Raw genomic sequence first — 26008 nt, 5'->3', positions numbered from 1 at the left:
GTATGCTCTGAGGATCACTTTTATCTTTACCCAGTTTTCCAGATTCTGACTCGACTGGTTAAATCACTCCATAAATCAGTAAAAACTAAGACCACATTCACAATGTCCCTTCCAGCTGGGCTAAGATGAGTGATGACCATCATAACAACAGTGAGCATGGACTGAAGCCTTCTGAACACGGCACTATTCTAATTACTTCAGATGTAGAACCCCTGCTATATGTGTAATTATTCCTGGTTCTTTCCGACTTCTCCAGAAATTTTCATAAAAACTACAGAGACTTGTCCCAGCAAACCGTATGTAAAAAAAACGCTGTCACTTCAGTAAATTCATCCTATTTCCTAAGAGATACAGATACAGGATAAGAACTTCCAAACATAAAACAGCGCGGGCTGCCCACCCAGCAACGACCTCTCCTCTGCACCCTTCCCAAAGGAGCAGCAACCGCGTCCAAGCAGTCCCCCTGCCACACGGCCGCGCGCTTCACCGTGCCAGCCGCTTGATCGCTCAGCCCCTGCCCGTGGCAGGTTTGACAACGAGCACCGATAAAACCCGGACCAAGAAACATGAGACGAAGGGAGGTTCCTTTGCCAGGAAAGGAAAACACACAACAAGCAATACCTCCTACTGCCGCGGACTGCTGTGTCTGTCTGCATGTGACGCCCAGAAATGGGGCAGCCACCTGAGGCCGTACAGTGGAGAATTAATACAGCACAAAGCCAAGCGGAGGAGGGCAAAAGGGCAAGATAAAGGAACCGGGGCCCCTGACAGCCACATCAGAGAGCAAAGTTTTCCTTTACTTACAGCTGAAAGCACCCTAACCAATACACCCCCAGGGCCGAACTAAATCTACTCCTCGGACGGCTGCCAGCCTACTCCAGGAAGTTCCATTCATTCATGCAAGTATTTTAAAAAATGTCAATCATGCACCAAAGCACGGGAGGTTTTCTCCAACTCAGCAGTGCCAGCAATGTTCTCTCTCCAATCTCAGAACTCCTAAGACACGAACAAATCAGAGTCACAGAGTTTAGGAGCACTTCGTGGCTGTAATTGTCTCATACGTGTTGTTTTCTCTCACCAGCCACGCTGAAATGTCATAAAGAGGACGCTGCTGCGGGCAGATCGTGTATCTAATACAAAAGGCCAAACTGAAGCCTGGAGGGCTCCCTTTCCCATACATGACATGGAGTTCTCGTCTGCTTGCTTGCTTATTTATAAGAGGAGAAAATGCAGGAGCATCTGCTCTGTTCCTGCTCGTCAGCTGGGCTCCAGGCAGGTGCCAGTGCTCCACACAAGTCCTCCGGACTAGGGCTCATGTCCTGCTCGTCTCTGCCAAGTGCGTGCCCCGCAGCCCAGAGGGAGACCCAGCAGAAACGCAGGTGCTCAGTAAACCGTGGACAGTGAGTGATCAAAAGAGGGAGAAGAAACACAAAGCATGCAAATTTTTACCTCTTTCCATTTTTATCATGTAGGCCAGACCCCCAATACTTAGGAACACCCAGGTACTTCAGTTTATGGGTACGAATCCACTTCTGAACTACAAGTAAAAAACACAGGCTTGTGATTTCACTTTTCTTCTACATGATTTTTTAAATCATTAAGAGCAGAATGCACCTGCACACGTAATAAGATTTCATCTTTTTTTCATAAAAAAGTGAACAGTACATTATAATAACCAATAACAAGTACCTTTCAATCAAAGCATTTTTATTAACATATAAAATTTTATCCTGCTCTAAACATTGTCTTTAAAATGAAAAATCTCCGATAGGCATTAAAAAAAAAGAAAATCCAACCACAGCATGCTAGCTGTCGTTACGAGCGCTAATGATGTAAATGGTTACTCACTTCTCCAGAAAGACTTACTTTTTACCTAACCTAGAAGTTGTTTACCTCATTTCTAAAGGTCAGTAACCAGGAAATGACACTCAAGGGGTGGCAGGAGCTTGAAGAGGTCCTGCTCTCTTCCCTGCAGGCTGTTCTAAATCATCAATTATAGCATCCCCCCTCCACCCAGGTTATGTTCCCCAAAGTTTAGAAAAAATTTTCAAAAAGACTGGGAGTCCCATGCATGAATTAGGATTACTTCTCAATTTTTTATGATATTTCCTAAATCCTATATCCTCTAACTAACTTTATTCTATATCAATATAGATGAAATCTTATCATATCAAACCCAGTAAGAGATCAAAATTCTTTCATACAAATCTCATTAAAATGAAATTTACTTAAAAAGTGAAAAAATAAATATAACAAAGCATCATAATATCAGATCCAGTGCCCTTGTCTTGACTTCACACAACAAGCAGCGGTCACTTTAACAAGGTAGACATATGTGTGCTGTGCTCCTTACTTTGCTCTGGTTTGGCAGCTCGCTGGTAGAACTTCAGTTCAGTAAAGAGAGGTCCGTTGTCACTGGGCTCCTTAAAACGTAAGAGGTTATTGGCGCTAGCAGTCATTAACATTACGGAGTCATTTTCAATGAAACTTCAAAGAACACTAACATCAGTGTTTCTTTCCAATGTAATTGTGATACTTAAGTTTGTAACTATATTTATGGCACACACTCTTTCAAAACGTTTTAGATATTCTCAGAAGAGTCCGTGAATCTTATATTTTTCTCAAAGTCCATTTCTGTAAGTGATAAAATGTTCAAAATCAGATAAACAGCACTGTCTTTGCAGGAGTTTAAGAAAAATCTTTAAACTCATTTTCATCTTTGTTAAGCTTTCTCTTAAGCAATGATTGGCAACCATGTGAACCAAGGGGCTACCAGATGTTTCTGAGATCCAATAAAATTCCAATACCTGACTTAACCAATTAGTGACAAAATCCAACTCTTTTCCCTGTTTCTCAGTACAGTTGTATTTAGTTGATCAGGACTGGCAGACACCAACCTTGTCACAAAGGGAATCTTCTGGAACTCCAGAGCCCCGAGCAAGCACTGTCCACTCAGTGGCATCCCTTCCTTGCTGACACTGATTCCTGCCTTTTTCAAACTAAGGAGCCCCACGATTACCTTCCCACGTGAGAATTCAAAGTCAAGAGGAAACTAGGGCTCAGTAATAACTGTTTCCAACCAACTTTACCAGACTACATTCATTTTACATTTTAAAGGCTACTAACAGTTAAAATGATTTGTAAAGAATTATATATGCACAAAAAGGCACGGACAAACAAGAAATATCAGCCTGTTGGGAGTTTTGCGCCTTGTTAAATAGACATGGAAAGATAAAAAAGATATTACAATTTTGTGGACTTCTTAAATAGTACATTGTATCTGAATCAAAAGTGGTTTGTGGGCACCTGGGTGGCTCAGTGGGTTAAAACCTCTGCCTTTGGCTCAGGTCGTGATCCCAAGGTCCTGGGATCGAGCCCCACATAGCACTGGGCTCTCTGCTCAGTGGGGAGTCTGCTTCCCTTCCCCTCTCTCTGCCTGCCTCTCTGCCTACCTATGATCTCTGTCTGTCAAATAAATAAATAAAATCTTTAAAAAAAAAAAAAAGTGGTTTGTATATCATGTTGATCATTTCTGTTGGTATTATCTTGTTTATCAAGAACCCGAGAAAAATTCTGAAAAGCAGTGAAAACTTCGAACAAGGAAGCTAACATTTCTAAACAAATTATAGGGTTGCTTTTCCTTTAGGAAATGCAGGAAGAAAGTTATCTTGGACAGAACAGCCGTGTAGCTGGAGTTGCAAGGTCAGCAGAGCATTAGAAGAAATGACCATGAGGCCCACTAGCTTCAGGAATCCCCAGTTAAAGTGCGTATAGGAAGACGGGTCAGCCAATCTGCAAGGAATCGGGCAGCACCTAGCTAAGAACAAGCAGTCAACAGCAAACAGGCAACATGCATAACCAACACATGGACCAGAACCTGAAAATAAACGTGCCTTGTTCCAGGTGTACTTGTCAGCACAGCCTTGAAACAGAATGGTACACAGGGCTTGGCATCTCAACACCTCTTAAGAAACAGAAACTAACCAACACATAAGGTATGAATGCAAGTCCCTCATCTTTGGACTCAGTACCTCAAGCTTCACCATAACCTGTGGCTCATTCCTTGGCATCGATGCTCTCTGGACAGACACCTGTCCCTGTTCAGGGCCCACAGCAGGCCCTCAGCAGGAGCAGCAGTCTCAGTGAAAGAAATGAAGAAAGTAGTGGAAATTCAAGAGAAGACATTTTGGTGAAGTTACTCTCCAAAGGCTAACTTTTAGAATAGCTTATTAATATAATTCAGGTTTGAAAGGGGTTTTCCTAAGACAAATCCTGGCTTATTACCATCAGTATAAAATTCTGATTCATTCCGTTTCAACCTATGTCATATCAACTTTAATTTCCAAGCTTCCCTTTGGGCAATAATTTATTAAACTTATAATAATAAGAATCAACCTATATAAATCAGACTATTATAATGAAAGCCCCACAACAATGAAGGCTCTTTGAGCTCATTTCATACTTTTTTTCTAATCCAATAAGGTTCCATTATAACAAAATAAAGGAGCTACTTCCTTGGCATTGCACTCTGGCCAAAGCTCGCTATTTCTGTGGAAGAAAATACCTTAACTCATAACTAAAATTTTATTAACATATTTCAAATCTAAAATACTTTGCCAACTCCATAATAGCCAAGATTTAGAAAAGAAATTGGGACTGACATTTTAACTAGAATATCACTAAACGTTTCTTTAAGACTTCTAAGTGTCAAAATGAAGATGACAACAGAAAAAAAATTAAAATGTGATATATTTCAGTGGCACCCTCTAAAAGCAACTGGCTGCCATTTAAAAATGAAGCTGTATAAAGTTTCCCCTTCCTACCAAAAAATTATGATATATGAATTGAAAATTCAGGTCACTTCTCATAAAGTCAGTGAAAGAAATTAAACATCAGTCTGCAAACTTCTTGCCACGGAACTTTGAAACAAAGACTTTATGTCCGTTCAAAGTGACCAGGATATAAAGAACTGTTAGGGTACAAGACCCAAAAGTCCGCCCTCCCCCTCAGTTCTGCTCTGAGCTCACTGACGTGACTGCAAAAGGGGAGTATAACTGAAAACTAATTTGTTATCAAGGCTGTTAACAAGAAAACACAAAAGAGTATTTTTTTTCTTCTTGCATTATCCAACTTATTACCAATTTCCCATTTCTCGGGGCACATCATCTTTCCTGAGATAAAATACAGACAGGGTGTCTCAGTTATCTAAAGGCAAAGAATACAAGTTTACCATCTCTGGTGACCTTAGCACCATGACTCTGAGGCTGCTCCCTAAGTCAATACAGAGTAAGGCCCTAAGCAAAACCAGAGCGGTCATTTGGTAGGAGAAAGAAAATACTTAGTATGTACCTAAATATCTATCTTGAATATGTCTGTCTTCACTTCATTTCCAGACCAAATGTAAGAATCTGCAGGTTAACCATCAGAGGCTCTTTCACGGAGCAGGGACACGTATTAGCAGCAGCCACGTCTTCTGACAAATCTTCCACCCAAAGGGGAAGCCCTAACAGAAGCACGGGGTACCTGCCGCCTCCACTGAATGAAAGGATCCCCAAAGGTACACATGAGCACGCATGATTCCACGGAAAATAATTAAGGTGCTCTGTGCACCACACTCTACCAGCGGTTCTCAACCTTGAGGCACAAAAGAATCCCCTGGGGAGCTTTACTAAAAATACCAATAACCAGGCTCTGCATTCAGAGATTCTGATTATAGCGCACTACCACTGCGGTATAGTCACTCTACTTCTTAGTAGAGAACCACTGTTTGATTTGATATGCCACTGCATTATTAAGTCTAACTTCACGTTAAAAATCAACTTGCCTTTGACTATTTTTTTAAGATTTATTTATTTATTTATATGAGAGAGAGAGAGAGAGAGAGATAGAACTCATGCACCAAAGGAGAGGGAGAAGCAGACTCCCAGCTGAGCAGGAAGGTTATGCGGGCTCCATCCCAGGACCCCGAGATGATGACCCGAGCTGAAGGCAGACACTTAACCAACTGAGCCACCCAGGTGCCCCAGTCTTCCATTATTTTTTAAATAACATTTGCTAAGGTGATTTTTCTCCAAAGATAATATATGTGCTTATGTTAGAAAATTTGGAAATATTTTGACATATTTTCTTCACATATATGGTTATTTTATAAAATTACCTCCATACTACAATAGTTTTGTATTTTGCTTTTTTTTTTTAGTAATTACTTATGAAATGTCTCCAAAGAGTAGTACCTGTTCTTTGAAAACATGATTTTTAATAGACCCTAATGTTTTAAATGGCCAATGTTCATAAGCAGTTGATTTCACACCGGAAAGAACTGACACTCATTGTACAGGTTTGTGTTTGACAAACCATTTCCACCTTTAATATTATAAAGCTCTGAGAGCAAAGACTTACAGAGTAGTTGCGGACAGAGCTACGTCACAGCACGCCACAAGTGAAGGCAAATGATGCTACTTGAAAAGACACAGACTGCAGATGAAAGTGGGTGGCCCCAAGAAATCAAAAGGTGCTGGGAAATTACGGTTACAGGTTACAAAGTTTTCAGAATAAACAGGCATTTATAAACGTCATAAAGAAAACAAGTTTACAACAAGAACAACAAAGTAAGTTTACAACAAAACAACTTGAAATCCAGCTAAGGAAAAAAACACTTGCAAGATTAAAAGCAACTGTGGCCTGGGAAGGATATTAGCATCTGAAATGGTAAAATAAATGTAAACAGAATGAATGCTACTAGAGTTTCAAGGAGTTCAGAGGGGATGAGGATCCGGAGAGGAATCAGCAATAGCAGCTACTGGGCTCTCCCTGAGAGAGAAAAGGGAACGTCAGTAACACTGATTTGTTTACGGCATTCTTCCAGGATCACAAACTACCACACTGAAAATGTTACTGAGATATTAAATGCAAAAGAGGAATGGACTGAATATTTATCATTGTCCTCATTACAAAGAGAAGGAGTAATACCAGCCAATGGAAACAGAACTAAATTAGGAGACAGGAGAGATGCAGAGCGCTAAACTAGTTTTGATAACAAAAGGCTTTAAAATTAGAAATAGAGAGTAATTTACTACCTTTTTAAGCAGTTAAGAAATACTTGTTCCTACCCATTTTTTTTATAACTCTGTAAGTAAAACAGGTAGTACAAGTGACGTTACATTAAGTAACAACTAAAAAATTTATAATGACCCATAATAAAAAAGAGTACCATCATTCTAAACTAAACCATGGCTGGGAGAACCTCGGGCTCTCCAGAAGAAAGACAGTGCCCCACCAGTCCCACCCATAAGGTGCGGCCCTGGCACTGTCCTTCCAACACATGGGGAGGGCAGTGCAGGTTAGCCAGCTGCAAGGTGGTCACAGCCAACCACATTTTTGAACCTCAAGATTATGAGAAGTCATAGATATATAAGTGGACTTGCTCTCTTCTCACAATGGAAACTTCTTAAAGATCCTAAGAAGAAAGTAGTCTTGCCCTTAGCTTTTTAATTTTAATCTGTCATATCAAAGGCAAATGCAGATAACATTCTGCGTTTCCATATAAACAACTCAATTTAATAGTAAGAATTTTCCTTCCTCTGATAGAGCAGCAAGTAAATATTTCAAAAGAAATATTAGTCCACAAAGAGAGAGAAAAATCCAAAATGAAAGGGCTTAAAGAAAAGCGAAATGCCAGGACACACCCATCAGGGTATCAACTTTACTTACAGGCCTGACAGAGTAACTGGGAGCCAATTAGCCCCCTGCTGTAAACAAATGTAAAAATTGGACAAAAACAGATGGAATCACTCCTTTCAGACATTAGACAGAATCGGCAGTAGAGACTGTGACCTCTAAAAATTGGGAAACAAATCAGGGCATGTGGGAGGCCCAGACAGCTGAGCGGCCGACTCTTGGTTTCAGCTCAGGCCGCAGTCTCAGGGTCCCGCGACCGGCCGAGTCAGACTCTGCGCTCAGCAGGGAGTCTGCTTGACATTCTCTCCCTCCGGCCCTGCCTCCCGCTCGCACACACACTCTCTCTCTCGCTCTAGTAAATAAATAAATAGCATCTTAAAAAGGCGGGGGGGAACCAACACGGTGAGCCCCAGGCCAGCCTCCGCTTTCCTCACAGAGGCACAAGGAGTAAAAAGGAGGCGATTCAGGGTTCTGCAGGGCAAAAAGGAGACCAGGCGCCAATAACCCTGATGCCAAAACCAAACAATGAGATTGGACATTTTTAAAATTTAGAAATATTAGATAAAACAAAGACCAATATCCCTCACGAACGAAAATGGAAAATTTCTTAACAAAATACTGGCAAATCAATGCCAATGTTACGTATAAAGTATAATACATCAGAACTCAGTGGCGTGTATGTTAAGAATACAAGTTTTACATTCAAATTACCAGTCGATATTACTGCCACATTAACAGAATGAAGGAGAGAAATCCTATGATCCACCTCAAAAGGTGCACAAAAAGCATTCAACTAACACGCAAACGACAAACAGGGAGAAAATATTCACAATGCACACATCTGGAATAGGACCCGCATCCAGAACAACTTTCTTACTACTCAATTATAACGAGTAAAACTACCTAGGTCTTTCAAGCAAACAAACAAAAACTGAGGAGGCACTTCACAAAGGAAAATACATGAATGGCCAATAAGCACAATTACTTGGAAAAACTAATCAAAGTGAGCCATCGGATAAAACTCTGAGACCTTCCTACACACGCAACATCACGGCGGCAAAACATTCCAACCCACCCGACAACCACACACTCTGGAGAATCTGGAGCAACAGAACTCTCCTCCATCACTGGCGGATGCACAAAATGGCACAACCACTTGGGAAATCTGTCTGGTACTTTCTTATAGATTTAAATATACATCTTCCCTATAAACCAGCAATTCTTCTTCCAGGTATTTATCCAAGAAAAATAAAAACCCTGTAGAAAAACTTTCATAAAAGCTTTATTTATAATAGCCAAAAACTGACAATCAACAGGAAATGGAAAAAAAAGACTATGTCTATATAATATTCTGACGAGTAAGACTGAATGAGTGACTGACATACCAACAATACGAATGAGCCTATTAAACATTCTGCAGAGCATGAGAAGTCAGAAACAAAACAGTATACCCTGTATAATACCATTTATATGATGTTCTAGACAAGACTAATCCACAGCACCAAAAAAAAAACCAAAACAAAACAAAATAAAACCTCAAAGGGTCCCTGAAGTAGGGGTCTAACCAAAAAAGGATATAAGAAATCTTTCTGGGTTGACAGAAATGCTGTATATTTTGATATAGGTGGAAGCCGTACAGATATAGGCACTTGTCAAAAGTATTCAAATTATTTAATATATATTATGGTTTTCCTTGTAAAAACTATGCCTTAATAAAAAAGTATTAAAAACGGGGCGCCTGGGTGGCTCAGTGGGTTAAGCCTCTGCCTTCGGCTCAGGTCATGATCTCAGGGTCCTGGGATTGAGCCCCGCATCGGGCTCTCTGCTCAGCAGGGAGCCTGCTTCCCTTCCTCTCTCTCTCTGCCTGCCTCTCTGCCTACTTGTGATCTCTGTCTGTCAAATAAATAAATAAAATCTTCAAAAAAAAAAAGTATTAAAAACAATCACTAAAACAATTCAGGTCCAAAAGATTTAATTCACAAGGGATCAAATATATTCCTCATTTAAAAGAACATGAAATAAACCAACACACAAAATTCCAGGATAATTCTGTCTTCTGTAGCCCTTAGAAAAAAAGGACAAATGGGGAACTTATGATAGTAATTTGCCCCAATAACAGACCCTGTTATCTCTCCTATTATTTAACAAAAACATATTCTTCACACAAGTAAAGAACTTTAAGAGAAGAGTTAAAAATGGAAGTCTGTAAGCAGAAAGATGCATCATATATTCTTAACAAAAAATAGTAGTTAAATGCCTTTTAGTGCACCAGTGCATAAGCTGTATAAGTGTGTAAGTATGCTCATATCAGATGGGATGCTGTTAACCTTTACTCATTACAAACCAATTTCAACATTAGTTGAGCAAAAAGAAGGTTCAAAGTGATCACAATTAAATATATAATTTACTAAAATGGATGTGGAAGGGAAGAAAACTGGGAATAAAATGAAAAAAGATTGACCAAGTGGAAGTTCAGAAGCAAATGCTAGATAAAATACAGTAAAGTTTCATTAAAGTAGTATGGTCTTGTGGGATGTAAATAAGAAAGTATCTCATCTATTGTAAATACAGCTGAAATAATAAGAATGAGCTGAATATTTTTATTCTACATTTGTACACCTCCATACTTTCGTTCATTTTTTCCCCCAAATACTAGGATCACTCTAATTTAAAAGAGAGGAAATGGACTTTTTGAATTCAAATTATTTAAAACTATAAAGATACTTTTGTGTCTTATTAAACACTGTTAAAAACGTAGTACCTTATGGTTTAATTAATTCTAGTTATCAAAAAGGATATAAAATATCCTTTATCCTTATAAACACTACACCCATTCAACAAAAAAGAAAATCAGCTAAAATATTTTCTTACCACTTTTACAACACAAGGTGCATCGCTGCCCACCGATTTTGAAGAATTCATATCAGCTGTTTGAAAAAGTGACATACGTAATATCAGAACAAGAAGTAGCATTATTTTAATTAGTCTGTTACTAACCCTTTGTTAATCTTTCGGTTTGTATATCTATAACTCCTTGATAGAATAAATTTCAGTTCCCAAGTATGTGTCTCAGCATATCATTACAGTGTATTTCATCAATTTGAAGACTTTTTTTTTTCATGATTTAACATGTCTGAAATTGGAATGCATTTTTATAATTGCTGGTATCTTCAATACGATCATCAATTAAGTATGGAAAACTCTGAGTTAAAGATTTCCTTAATTTAAACGTACTCATGGCTTTTGATATGCTAATGTAGGTTGTGAAGTCCAAAGAGGATGATAACTGATGACGTTTCTTAAATTTCACAAACCAAGGAACCTTCCTAAGAAGGGCGGGGGTGGGCGGGGGGAGGTAAAAGGGAGCTAAAGTTCCAGAAACACTAATTTGGGAGAGGAAATTCATCTGTATCAATAGTTAGGATGTTGGCACTAGAACTTTGAACTGCCAACCATAACTGTCACACGGCTGTCATTTTATTTCACGCAAATAAAGCACAGGTGCCCTGGAATCAGTATTCCAGTCAGGAACATAAGACTGCCCACATTCATGAAACATGTATTTTTACCAAGTACCTATGATATGCCAGTTTCTAGGGAACTGACTTAGTAACGAGCAGGGATATAATCGCTACTCTTATGAAGCTAACGTTTCAGTGGTAGGACACAGACCACAATTAAAATATAAAGAATGCTTGATGGTGTAGTAAGTGATACAGCAGGAAAATGAGGCAGGAAGATGTGCTGCAAGCTCCTAAGAGAAACGTGACAGGGTGTCCCTGGAGCTGATACCCTGTGACAGTGAGGTGACAATGAGGGAATAAGCCACATAAATACCTGGGAAGAATATTCCAGGCAAACCAGCACAAACACCCTGACATGGAAGCCTCTGCAAGTCTGAGGAAAGCAAGGAGGCCAAAGCAGCTGGAGAAAAGTAAGTGAGGTGGAAAGTAACAAGGGACAGATCAGAAAAGCAGCAGGGACCAAACACCAGCACGACAGGTGACATAAGGCTGTCACTATGACTGAGCTGGAGAGCCACGGGAAGGTTCTAGGAAGAGAACTAGCAAGATCAGACTTTGATTTAAGAATTCCTCAGGCTTCTTAGTGGAGAACGGAGTGCAGAGGGCAAGGGCAGAAGCAGGGAGGTCAGCCAGGCTATGACGAGACATGGTAGCAGTCAAGGTGGTGGTAAGTGGTCACACTGTGGACATATGTTCAAAGAAGAGCCAACAGAATTTGTTGATAAACTGGATAGGAGGGCAAAAGGTAGAAAGGAGGTAAGGAGGGCTCCAGGTTTACAGCCTAAGCAACTGGAAAGAGGAAGTTGCTACTTACTAAGATGGAGGAAGCTGCAGGAAGAGCTGGTGCTTTGGCGAGCCTTATGTCTGAGATGCTTAGTAAACATCCAAAGTTCACGTGCTAAAGAGGCAGTTGATATACATGTCTTGAGTTCAGAAGAATGGCCCAAGTTGGAGAAATAAGTTTGAGAGTCACTGACATTGAAACACTAGTCATTTAAAGCCATGACTCTGGAAGAGCCCCTAGGGCATGAGTGTACCAGAGAAAAGAAGAAACGCTAGGCCCGAGTCCTAAGGCATTCTCACATTAGATGTGAAGAGACGGAGAACGGCAAAGGAAAACAAGAAACCACCAACCAACTGGGAACAGAAGGATTTTGAAGAAATGGCAGCTACAGTAGTTCAGAGAGAAGAAGGAACACCCAGTCGCAAAAAACAACTACCATGGGCAGATGGAAAGGTGTGAGCTCCAAGACACATCGTTCAGAGGCTGATTAGTAATACGGCAAGATTAGAACTTTTTAAATAAGCATTTAGTGTACAAAATAAGGATAGTATCCCAATAATACTGCACAATTCAAATGAGGAAAGGGGGAAAAGGAAGCTTGATAATTCATTCAAACATCGTGTTATAAAATATGCCAGGCACGAGGAACACAGTAAGAAGAGATGCCCTATTGCTGAGACGGAAAAGTAATTTCAACACACCGTGGAAAGGACTGTGAAAGGGCTGACACAAAGGGCCTATAAATTGACAGTACCCGCCCTAGCCTGAGCTTGGGAAAAATGAAACCAGAGAAGCATCACATATGGAGATCAAGAGGCAAAGGGCAGCAGGACGGCCAAAGCGCAGACCCTGAGGGAATGCGAGGGATGAAGATTAAAGCTACGGAGGGACCAACGAGAGGGAGGGTCTCTATGCCATTCTCCTGTGTCTGCGACTTTATCCCCAGGGCCGGGGGGAGCCATTCCAGAAATTCAACTAGGCTGGGTCACTCAAGCCACAGCGTGGACAACGGATGCAAAGGGACAAGACCCAGCAGAGAAGAGTCACTGCCGCAGTGAGGATCCAAACGAGCCTGAAAATGAGCGGCACCAGGGCAGGTTTACACAGTATCTTTAAAATCTAAAGCACAATACTGCAGATATATCACCTTCTTTTTCTACTGTGACTAAATCAACTTTTTGTCCACTCCTGTGTCATTGATACATTTTTGCCAAATCATACAGTATTAAGTTGAATGTAGATAATTAGGAACCTCTCCCAACTGAGAAACTATTTTAAGAATTGGTTACACTTACCAAGATATATACAACCAAAGCCGCCCTGGCCAATGGGAGAGCCCAGCTTCCACTCCTTCTTCGTCATGTCAGTGATTACCTCCCCAGGGGCAAAGTTTTCCGCAAGTCGTCTCTTTCCAGGGCCCTGTCTTCCAGCTTGAGCGGCTTTTACACGAGGCATTTTCACTATAAAACGAAAGAAAGCGACACTCAGAATTACAATCCTCGAAGTGCTGAAAACATCTTCCACTAAGGAAAGCTCTGTGCTATGAAGGCGCTTTTCAAATGTGGAAGAGGACGTACGACACGAGAGCAGCTACTTTATACACAGCCCCCGACCCATCCTCACATCTCCATGAAGATCACATCATCATCCCACTTCACAGATGAGGAAATGGAGACTCGGCAAAGCTTAGCAAGCTGTCCGAGGCTATGCACCTAGAAGGTGGCAAAGCAACAGAAATCTGCTGAGGACTAACCTGGCTCCACAGCCTCAACGCCGTGGGCCACCGTTACAAGTCACCACAGTGGAGGAGAGGACGTTCCAGAACAGCGACAAGGGAATGGTGGCTGTCTGGTCATTTGGCTTCACAGAAAAGGCAAAGCTGGCGACACCCAGCGCTCCAGGCTTCCCTTCTCACCCCTATGCTTTTGGCAGTGAATCTGGATTCACCTTTCTCACTCACAGCCAAGTTGAACGTAACACTGAGAGAAAGCAGTGTGCTGTAGTGTAAACCGCCCCGGGCTAGAATCAAAAGCCCCAGATTCCGGTGCAGCTATGACACCAGTTAGTCTGGTGACCGTAACCAAGTCACTTCTCTCTGGGCTTTAACTGCCCTGAGACGTAGCTTACCTCACTGAGAGAAAGCACTGGGGGGGTGGACGAGGAGGGCTCAAACTCTCAGCTCTACAACTACTAATTGAAAAAGATTTAAAACAAATACTCTCTCGAGGACACCTGGGTGGCTCAGACGATTAAGCACCTGCCTTTGGCACAGGTCATAATCCCAGAGTCCTGGGATCAAGGCCCGCGGTTGTCTGGCTCTCTGCTCAGGAGGGAGCCTGCTTCTCTCTGTGCCTCTGCCCCTTCCCCCTCTCGTGCTGTCTCTCACTCTCTCTTTCTCTCTCAAATAAATAAATAAATATTTTGAAACAAATACTTTCTCAGAGGCTATAGTCTGCAACACCTGAAATGGCTCTTCAGGTGAAAGACAGGTTTGTTAAGACCGGACAACTTACAATATGTAAGGTGGTTTGCTTTGGAGCCTGGATACCCTAAGTACATACACACAATACTAGATGCGGATTTTTGTTAGCAAATATCCACCCACTATCACACCACATACATAAACTCCATACATGCAAATGCTCTTTATTAACTTATTGGGGATTTTTAAATTTAATTTTTCCTATAGGATGCCAATCCTCCTTCATTGTCGAAATCTTCTCTAACAAATAATAAATAATAAATCTTCAAAATAAATGAGTGTGGCTATTATTTCTTCCTATCAAACAGCTCTCTTAATGTGTATTTTTAATCACTGTAAAATCTTCCTGAATGGAGTTTCAGTGTAAACCACAACAGACCAGACTCAGTACACCAGACAAGGTGAGTTTTATAGCTATGGTTGTAGACTGAGTGCAAGAAATGACCAAGACCCAAAAAAAAAAAGAAAAAAAAAAAAAAAAGAACAAACCAAGGCATAGCACTTCTAAATACTAAAATGGATGCCTTCTGAATTTACCCCACTGTAACAAATCATCAGAGTAATCTCCTATTTGATGATTTCCTTATAGAAGCTAAGACAATTTAAAATGAGTTTAAAAAAAAAAAAAAACTTTTCCTCTTTCTGTAACTCAAGAGAGTAACCATACTATCTTTTGGGTTTTACTGGAATTTCTTTCCCAAAGTGACCATATTTCAAGAAATATGCTAGCTCACCTTCCACTCAATATAAATTGTAATCAACAAAAAGTGTGTTTTTTCCTCCAAATTAAGTGGTTAGCTTTTACTCTGAGTTTTATTCCTACAGCCTACTTGTAACAATTAATGCAGTCTGGAATAACTTTTCTTCCTTCCTGAAAGCGGTCCCACAGAGTCAGCCGTCACTGTGAGTCTGCCGAATCCCTGAACACACCACGGCGTCCAAAGTCTCGCTGCCACTGAAGACGGTAGGGCTGGCTGTGCACACGTCTAATCTCCCAAGATTTCCCCCATAAAGCCAAATAGGACAACTGGAGAGCAGGAGTCAAACCCAGTGGACAGCAACCACAACAAAACTAGGCGACACTATTCCCTACAAAACCGCAAAATGGGAATGGGTGAAGAGGTCGCTTAGAGCAAGATGACCTACGTGCTACCAGCAGCGGTGAGGGAAGCAGCAGAAGCAAGGGTGGTGTCTCTGGTGAATTTGAGAATCCCCAAGTGACCCCAAGTCACTTCTCAGAAGCACAGAGAGAACGTAGGAACAGTAGCCGAAGCCGGGAAGTGCCGTGCGCACTCCAGCCCTGAGTTCTCCAGCCCTGAGCTTGTGTGGGGCTCTGCTGGAGGGGTGGAGCAGGCTGGCCTCCACAGCTCGCAGGACCAACCAGTGGAAAAGCTCTCAGGTCAAAACCTCCCCGGGTGGGTGAGAAAGGGCTGGGAACGGAATCCAAAATGAGCATCACAAAGATAATACAAAGAAAGGAAAAAGAAGGTTCAAATACAAAGATAGATATGTCAAGTTAGCCTCCATGTTTTGGAACACTACACCAAAACAAAACAGAACAAAACAGAAGAGGAGGCTCTAGAAAATGACATAAAGTCAACTTGAACTATACCATCTAGAACTAATCGCACTTAAAAGAAAAATAACTGCTTGAAGAACTCAGCAGCAGAAAAGGAACAAAACCTAGTCTGTGCAAACGGAATTTTTTTAAAAGTTCCTGCAGAAAAATACATAAAACAGGCTTGCCAAAAAGTCGAGAGCTCTGAACCAATATTTCAATACAAACTTAAAAAATTTATATAGAAAGATTAACAGATCAGAATTAGAAAAACTCAGAGACTAAGCGGTAGAAGGAAATAACTAAAGTCACAATCATTTAAAAGATGAAAACTAAACTAGAAGGAACATCAGACTGAAGGCAACTGAAACACAGTGACTTAATAGATAGAAAGTGAAAAGGAAAAAATTCTAAAAATCAAAAAGGGTGAAAAAGAGAAACATTTCAAGAGAAAATCATAGATTCAGAAAGCAGAAAAAGAAAAGCCAGTGAACATGTAACAAAGAAAATCAAAGCAAGAGAACAAAATACTAAAATGCTTTAATCTAAGAAGACTTTCCTAAACTTAAAAAACAAAATAAAAAAGAAAAACTACAAAATGAAAGCTCACATCTCACACCATACACAGAGAAATCAGCCCAGGACAACCCACGCTCTGATACCACCTCATAAAATTACAGAACTCCATGGAAAAGAAGTATTCTTTGAGCATCCAGGCCAAAAGCAGATCTTTTATAAGGAAAATAAATCAGACTGTCGTCACTCTGACGGTGACACTTATGCCAGAAAAGAAAGGGGAAGTAACATACTTAAGACAAAGAAAACAAGAACCGAAGATTTTATACGCAGTCAAATTTCAAGTATAAAGACCAGAGCGTTCTCAACATAGAAAAAGAGAATTAAGAATCCATCAGAGAACAAGCCTTAGATATCCGAAATGCCTAAAGAAACGTCACTGTAAGAACTGGTAGTGATCAGTAAGCAGACACTGATTTGTAGAATGAGACTCAACAAGGACTGTAAGAAGAGGACAGAATACATAATGGGTATATGCTCTGACGAAGTAGATACAGTACGACTGTAAAAAATGGGAGAACATATGCCAAAAAAACCCAACTCTCCAATAATCACACCGTAAGTGATACTTGGTTTTGTAAACGAAGGTTACTGTACACGTATCTGTGCAATAATGCGAGTGAATAATTCCATGATATTTTAATTCAGTCACCCCCTTGTGTCCTTAGAAATCGAGATTCAAATACAAAAGAAAGGGGAAAGAAATGAAAGAAGAGTGAAAGCTAAAAATGCTTTATTCGGAAATATTTTTAATTCAGAAGTTATTTTATCTTTTAAAAAAGCACACATGCACAAGCACACCACGCGCACGTGCACACACACACCGCTTTCCATTTCCCAGCCCGAGCCACAAAAAGAGCTTAGAAACAAATAACCAACCTAGTAGTAATGAGTACCTCTAGTATACAAATTGTATTCTTAAAACTACAGTTTCTTGTAAAAGAAACCAGATTCTTTGAAGAGAGGACTGATTCCAGATGTGAAACCAGAAACGTACAAGACAGACTTGGAACATCTTGTCATTTCTAGGTGTCAAGGAAGCTATCAAAAACTACTAGAGTGATGTCAGATATGTCTAAGAAGCCAACTTAGGTGTTTCCACTGACCAAAGATGGGCCAATTTGAGTCAATAAAGATAATAACCACTATGGATTAAAACACATAAAATGGAAGTAAATCCAAGAGTTTCTAATAGCCAGAAAACCTAAGCGGTCACCACTAGAGAATAATAGGAAACCACTCAATTTTGAAAGCTGCTTAAAAAAAAAAAAAGAAAGAAAGAAAAGAAAAGAAAAAAGGAAGGAGGGAAAAGAATCAAGCACTTACCCTCTTTCTTACATGAATTGTACCACTGCGTAACCAAATATTAGATGAAGAGAAAAATCTCCTTATGGAAAAATTTCAGCTAATAAATGAATAAGGATGGTTTTAGGTTAACACATTTCCACCTCCTAATGAATTAATGGATCCAGACACTGAGCACTGATAGTTTCTAACATCAAAATATGAGAAATGTCCAGACATTATACGTCTCCTGATAAAAGACCACGCCATTACCTATGAAGTAATCTTGCCAAAAAAGAAAAATAAAAAATTAATAGACTCCGAATCTGATCAAGCCTGGTCCTGATTCACAGGATATGAAAAGAACAGTAGAACATGATAAACTATAACACAGGAATGCAGTCAGCAAAGTCCCAAGGGTGAGAAACCCTAGAGTACATATAATCCCATTTCTTCAACAGATAAAGGGAAAAAAAGAAGAGATGGGAGAGAAGAGAGCCAGATGCGGAAATACTTGAAAGAACACAGCCAAAACAAAACAAAATCAGGCAAATCTGTACCACGGTGTTTCAGGACGCACATTTGAGTGGTAAACCGATAAAGAAAAGGAAGTGATTGCCATAAAAGACAGAAGTTACTTTCAGAAAGTATAAGAAGTTGTGATGGGGACAGGCCAGTGGTTCTATTTCATGACATGGGTGGTGGTTCTATTAGTACCTTATAATTCATTAAGTCTGTATCTGCTTAATAAGGTCTTCTGTATTGTGAAATATTTTATGGTTTTAAGCATTAAAAAACTGCTGTTCCTATAATTAACAATTATCAAGGGACCAAAACTGAGAATCTTTTCATATTTTATGAGCTTGTCCAATCAGACAGACACACACACCCACGCAGTCCTAAGTAAAATCTGTACCTCATTTTCTAAGAACTATTGGTTGCCTTTTGCTTTTTTATTTATAGGCACTTCTTATATATTCTCTAGTGAAGAAATTGGCTCTTGATATTGCAAATAGTCTTCCCTGTTTGTCTTTTGATATTGTTTATTTTTAGCTTTTGGACTTTATGTCATCCTTGGAAAGTCCCCACCCAAATTATTCTTTGCAAATATCATGTCTTCTTTTAGTTATTGTACGGTTTATTACGGTTTAGTTATTTTGCAGTTTATTTCATATTTTGCTGGTAAAATTTTGATTTGTTTACACTTATACTGGTATAAGATAATCAGAGGTAGGAATCCTGGATTTTCCAAATGGTTATCCAGTTTCTTTTCTTTTCCTCGGTCACGCATGCATATTAGGGAGATCCACAGGGTTCGAGGAACTTAAAAATACTATACGGCCTAAGTAAACTAAGGACAAAAAAAGCTCATACACAGTTATTATTTTTTTCTTTCTTTCTCTTTTTTTCATATAAAGTTGTTCTGGCAATACCCATTTCCTGTTCTTCTAAACAAAGGCTTACTGGTTGTGCCTCAACCGGCTGTGTTCCACTCGCTCTGAAGAACACCCCTCTGCCGCCAGCTTGGTCCAAGATCTGGGTCTCAGCCCCTAGCGCACCCCCTTTCCACATCCTGCCACACCCCCATTTGACTGGCACAGCGTTTGGCCACCCCTCTGATTTCCCCTCAGAGAATATGAGAGCTGTGTTTCTCAATCTCCTTGTTCCTTTTCAGGTGATTTCTGAAAAGAAAAAAGTTTTAAGTATTAAAACCAGACTCCCCTGCTCAAAAACTATTAAGTTTTACAACCATAAGCATTTGCCTCAGTTCCTCAGTGACTTTCCTAAAGAACTTACAACACTAATTTGAATTCTACAATCACCTCAATACATTACAGGTTCCTTCTAATGATGAAGCCCGTACCTACATCAGGTTCCTACTAAACAATACGCTGGAGGGCACAAGCCTCAACCAGATTCAACCCTTCGGCATCACTATCTGCCCACTCAGAACAAAGCAAATCCACTATCGTGGTAGCTTACAGGAGGTTTCAAAGAGAAGGAAAACTTCACTGTCACAAAATCCATTACATAATCTGACCATTTCTCTTCCCAGTGATATTAAATGAAATGCAGATGCAAGTGAAAAGCACATCAAGATGCAAATCAGCACTGCCCTTTGCTGAAATCACTCACTGCCATATTCTGTATTAGCATATCCACCAAAATTTAATTGTAAACAGAGTAATTATGGTACTAAAGTTATTAAATACACAAAGCAAGCTTGGAACTATACATATTCAAATAGAATTTCAGTGGCAGATCAACTTTTATATCTGAAACAATACCCTAATTAATAGTCAGCTCTGATAATAAAATGGTCCTGTTTCTCAGATAACATTCCCCAAAAAGTTCTGCTGTGAATATTAAAATAAAGTTTTGTGAAGAGTTTTTTTTTTTTTTTAATTTCAATAGCTATATTTATCACAATATGGTACTGTATTTAGACAACTGACATTTTTCAAGTCCTGGATTCCAATCTGAAATTTTCAAGACAGAAAAAAAGCTTGAATGGATCGAAAAGTACCACTTACACTTGATGAGCTCTACAAATTCATCCGATCCAAACTGGGAATTTACAGGGCAGCAACAGAGCCTGCCATACATGGACGACTAGTCATTCGTTCCCTTACAACAGATATGCACGGAAGCTCCCCTGGGGCGGTGGGGGGGGGGGGTCACACACTTTTACAGAATCTTTAAATCATAAGTTTCTCTGATATGTTTTTAAACTGCATGGAGACACACTGACTCAGGGATAATTCTGAACAAACTGCACTATTCACTATTCCATCCATTAACATGGTACCTAAGGACTCAGACTCCTCTCCACTCAGCGGTATAAAGCTTTTTCTCACCCTCCCCCATCTACACTGACTCAAGTCTTTTCCAAACCCAAAGAGCTCTCTCTTCTTCAATCAGATCTGATCTCTGAAGTTTCAGGACTGTTGTCACCTCTTCTTTTTTGTAATAAATGTTCTGCAAGTTTCTAAGCTCCCTGGGTACAAGAACTATCTTCCAACACATGCAGTAGGTAGAATTCAATAAATGTGTCAAACAGCAAAAAGGGTTTTTCTTCTCAAGTATCTGATGTCTAACTTTATGCTTACTGTACCTCCCTCAACTGCAATGGACACTGCCCTCCTCCTACAAGCCTGGCAGCGGACAGCTCTTCCCACTCCCTCCAATGACTATGCCAACACTGCTTATGTTCCTCATAACCATCTTTCCCTTTCTTAACTCACAAATTTCAACAAACAACCTCAGCTCCCAGTTCAGAGAGAAAACTGAAGCTTTAAGTAGGAATTCTTTTATCTTTCTAAGACCAAAACCTGCGTACCACCTGCACCCACATCAAGCCCACCTGGGCACTCCTCTGTATCTTCCGTCCCCCCATCACAATTCAGGGAAGCTCTGTTCCTCTACCAAACATCAGGCCCTTCACCTCTGTCTTGTATCCCATCCCCCCAGCCTTCTTAGGACTTACACTATTAATTAGTCTCTCCCCATTATCATCCCAACTTTCCTCTTCTTCTCATGCAAATGTCTCAGTGATCATGTGGCCCTACTACCATCTCTGCTCTCCTCCCTGGGGCCAAATGTCCATCCCTGCCGACTTTGTCTTCAGGATCCGCTCCTACTGCTCTTGCTAAGGGCACTGAGTGCAAATGACACAGCACCCTCCCATCTGCCTGCTCAGGAGGTGTGACACTGTAGTTCATTCTTTCCTTCTGGAAACATTCTCTTCCTTTGCTTCACAACACAATACTATCCTGGGGCTCGTTCTATGGTTTAGGCCACTCACAGTCTAGGTAATTTGGGAAACACAACAATGAGTAACAGCCTGTTTTTTCAGGGAGTTTGTCCTGCTTGTTCACATACAGTTTTCCAGGAGGAATCGTGTTAAAAAAGCAGACCACCTACACTTCCCTAGCTTACACCAAAGTACACATTTTATAATGTGAAAGTAAATTACATAAAAGAAAAAACATGTTACTCAATAAACTGAAGATCTTAGAAATAAAATTAAGGCTTTGAAATTAAGATGGAGGCATATACAAAAACAGAACTGGTTGATACGCCTTTCCTGTAAGCTAACAGATCTCAAGAAAACACTATGGTCTCAAAGAGAGTCGCATACCCATGTTCACAGCAGCACTACTGACAAGAGCTAAACGGTGGAAGCAACCCAAGTGTCTGTGCGCAGGTGAATAAACAAGGTGTGGTGTATACATACATTGTGGTATTATTCAGCCTTAAAAAGGAAGGACATTCTAACACCTGCGACAGTAAGGGTGAAATCTTGGAAGACGCTATGCTAAGTGAAATAAGCCCGTCCCCAAAAGACGACTATTGTAGGATTCCACTAATACGAGGTATCTTACAGAAGTCAAATGTATAGAAACAGAAAATAGAATGGTTGCCAGGGCTGAGGGGAGGGAGAAGAAGGGAGCTATTGTTTGATGGGTACAGTTTCCAATTTGCAAGATAAAGAGAGTTCAGGAGACTGGTTACGCAAGAGTGTGAACATACCTAACACTATTGAACTGTACACTAAAAAACAGGATGGTAAATTTTGTGATTCTATGTTGTTATTTTCCTCCCACAATTAAAAAAAAAGAATGAAGAGTTTATAGACACAAAAGGTAAAACAGACATAGTACAACCCCAATATATTCTTGGAGACTATGAAATCACCCTTCCCCTGCATGTGCACACTCAGAATTGGAAAAGCATTACAAGTGGTGTTATTTCAAAGGTTGTCCTTACAGATGCTAATTACAGGCCTATTGCCCTTTATTGCACTTTGCTTTATTACACTTCAGGGATACTGTGTTTTTTTACAAATCGAAGGTTTGTGGCAACCTTCGGCAGAGCAAGTCTATTTGCACCATTTTTCCAACAGCATTTCCTCACTTCATGTCTCTTGTGTAATCTTGGAATTTTCACAGTATTTCAAACTTTTTCATTATTATTTTACTTATTATCTGTGATCAGTGATTACAACTCACTGAAAGTTCAGATGATAGCATTTTTTAGCAATAAGGTTTTTTAATTAAAGTATATAATTGTTTTTTATCCATAATGCTATTGCACACTCAAAACACTACAGAACAGTGTAAATGTAACATTTATATTTGCACTAAGAAACCAAGATACTCATTTGACTTGCTTTACCATAACACTCACTTGATTGTGGTGGTCTAGAACCGAACCTACAGTATTTCCAAGGTATGCCTGTAGCGAAATCTACTAGTTACCACAATAGTAAATAAAGGCTAACTGTGAATTATATGAATTTGTTATATGAATTGCATTAATTCATTCACTCACTTAACAAATATTTATTGAATATATGCCATGTGCCAAGCACTGTTCTCGATGCTTACTTGACCTCAAGGAACAAAACAAAGGTCCTGCTCTTTTTTTTTTTTTTTAATTTTTTTTAAATTTATTTGACACAGAGAGAGATCACAAGTAGGCAGAGAGGCAGGCAGAGAGAGAGAGGGCAGCAGGCTCCCCGCTGAGCAGAGAGCTCGACACAGGGCTCGATCCCAGGGCGATGGGATCATGACCTGAGCCGAAGGCAGAGGCTTTAACCCACTGAGCCACCCAGGCGCCCCAGAGGTCCTGTTCTTTTGACACATATTCTAGCAGATGGACAGACAGACAGAAAGGAAGGGAAAGGGAAAGGAAGGAAAGGAAGACAGACAGACATAATGGGTAAACTATATAATATTTTATAAAATGTAGGTGCTGTGCTTTAGAGGGGAAAAAAAGGAAAGGAAAGTAACAGAGATCAGGAGGGTAGAGGACAGGGAGAGCAGGATGGCGGGGGGCACGTGAGCCTCACTGAGAAGGTAGGTGAGATCTGAGCAGACTCACAGGTGGTATAACTGGGAGGATATTGTGGGCAGAGGGACAAGCAGTGCAAAGATCTTAAGGTAAGAGCACACCACACGAACGAAGAAGGATTCTGGTGTGGCTTACTCGGGAACAGGGGAGGTGGTGGGGGGAGGGGACAGCCAGGTAACATGGGAGCAACGCTTCCAACAGAGCCCTGCAGTCCACTTCAGGACTCTGACTTTAGCAAAAGGGGAAACGTACTTCTTCAAGATTTGGGGACATGTATTATGCTTGTACTTTAATTCACAATACTTCAAAATAAAAATCATATTCTGAACACGAGTCAAGAATTCTCTCATTGACCTATTTCTCACCGAAGTTTTCATATGTTTGATAGTTTTTGCTAATGTGTTATTCCATTCTCAGAATCCACTCTATCCATAGGCTAAACTATGTAAGCCTGATAGAAATTCAAAATCTTAGTGCCTCTGTCACTAATGTCACCCCAGGTAGGAATGGGTTTATAACGGATCAGCTTCCATTCCTAAAAAGTAGAGCCTAGGACAAAGCCCTAGTTTCTCCTTAACTTTAACATTAAGTAACTTACTAGTGCTATTAGAGTAAATGGTTTGTAACTTTTTGGCAGGAAATATAAAAATTTTTACCATGCTACACCTCCTAATTTCAAATAAAAATAAGACTGAGCTCCATGCACTTCTGTACCACTCTAATGCGTAGCGCCTGCTTCCCTAATTCACCTGGCTGACAAGTATTTATGTCGCGCACACTCTGTGCCAGGAACTGTTCTAGAACACAAGGATAAAGCAGTGAACAGAACAGATAAAAATTCCTGCCCTCGGGGCGCCTGGGTGGCTCAGAGGGGTAAGCCTCTGCCTTCGGCTCAGGTCATGATCTCAGGGTCCTGGGATGGAGCCCTGCATCAGGCTCTCTGCTCGGCAGGAAGCCTGCTTCCCCCTCTCTCTCTGCCGGCCTCTCTGCCTCCCTGTGATCTCTGTCTGTCAAATAAATAAATAAAATCTTTTTTAAAAAATCCAGCCCTCATTAAGCTTTTTTAAATTTAAGATAACTTGTTAAATATTAAAACATGCTCAGTGTCCAATGGTAATAAGTGCTAAGGAAAAAAAAAAAGCAAGGAGAGGGGATGAGGGAGGGGGGTGAAATTTAAAAGATGATCTGGTAAACCCTTAGGAGAAAATGACACTTGGGCAAAGACCTGCAACACAGTGAGGGAAGCTGGCCATGCAGTGATCTAGAGGAAGAGCAGCCCACACAGAGGGAGCAGCAAGTGCAAAGGCCCTAAGGCAAGAGTATGACCAGCTTGTTCTGGAAGCCGAAGTAGCAGGGAGGTGGGGGCAGATGCAAAAGAAACCGCCATGGGAGAGCATTAGCTGATGTCACAGATACACAAGGGCACAGGGTTGGCGGTCACACCCAACACACAGGCCACTCACTGTAACGACACCCACTTTAGCTCTCAGGGAGATGGGAAATCCAGGGAAGGTTTTGCGCAGAGAAGTGGCATGTTCTGGCTTACGTTTTCCAAAGGCTCGCTCTGGTGAATCCATCAAACAGATGAGGAGGGGGCAAAGCAGAAACAGCTACCACTTATTACAATGGTGTTGCTACTGGAAAAACCAATAACTGCATTAATCCTTCCTGGATAATAAGGATCTCAATTTTTTAAACACTGCACTTACTTTTAACCACCAAACAGAGGGGTCCAGAATAACCTAGGACGTTTTTTAGATTTTTTTAAACTTTACACCAGCTACCAGCCCCCAACCCTCAAACAAGTCTTCAGTGCCAAGTAGAAACAATTGATATTAGTGACAGATGGTCTAGGAAACATGCTAATCATCTCTTACTCTAGATTTTCTAAGCTCGATCTTTACAACAAAGTAGTTCACCAGAATATCAAATATCTCAACTCCTTTATTCCAAAGGCATTTACAAAACACCTCCAAAACTGATGTGTGGAGCTGGAAATGCACATGGATAAAATGCAACCTTTGGCCTCAAGAAGCTGCACTTAGTTTCATGCAGAAACACCTTCATACAGTTAGGATTTTTATATCATCAGCTTCAAACAAGGATCAATAAAAAGCCCTCCAGGTAAAGAATGTTTCTGAATCCTCTGATAAAACAATTTATTAGAGACAGTGAGCAGTCGTAGACATCTACAGAACCAAACTCTGTTGGTTTCAGGGCAGGGAGAAAGTACCTCTTCCAGTAGGGTACAAGTTTTTCAGACAGCA

The 26008-nt window shown here is 40.5% G+C and overlaps 1 protein-coding gene across 6 annotated transcripts in view; it reads right to left on the bottom strand.

Moving 5' to 3' along the window:
• The window catches only part of LOC111148483 (vaccinia related kinase 1), a 79649-nt gene that overhangs the window by 31215 nt on the left and 22426 nt on the right, over nt 1-26008 (bottom strand). For 2 of the 6 annotated variants that reach the window (XM_022505058.1, XM_022505062.1), the window contains exons 2-5: nt 13281-13445; nt 10549-10604; nt 2354-2423; nt 1450-1537 (exon numbers count right to left, since the gene is read on the bottom strand). In XM_022505058.1, the coding sequence (XP_022360766.1) occupies nt 1450-1537; nt 2354-2423; nt 10549-10604; nt 13281-13440 (374 nt within the window). In that variant the 5' untranslated portion in view covers nt 13441-13445. Of the gene's footprint in view, nt 1-1449; nt 1538-2353; nt 2424-10548; nt 10605-13280; nt 13446-13738; nt 13967-15613; nt 16016-16690; nt 16761-17927; nt 18200-26008 lie in introns of those variants that run through there. The other 4 variants (XM_022505059.1, XM_022505060.1, XM_022505061.1 and 1 more) reach the window with 4 other exon arrangements.

The sequence above is a fragment of the Enhydra lutris genome, unplaced genomic scaffold (genome assembly GCF_002288905.1).
Source record: "Enhydra lutris kenyoni isolate GAN:26980312 unplaced genomic scaffold, ASM228890v2 scaffoldscaffold20, whole genome shotgun sequence".
Lineage (NCBI taxonomy): Eukaryota > Metazoa > Chordata > Mammalia > Carnivora > Mustelidae > Enhydra > Enhydra lutris.
This window is presented reverse-complemented; position numbering and strand designations above follow the sequence as displayed.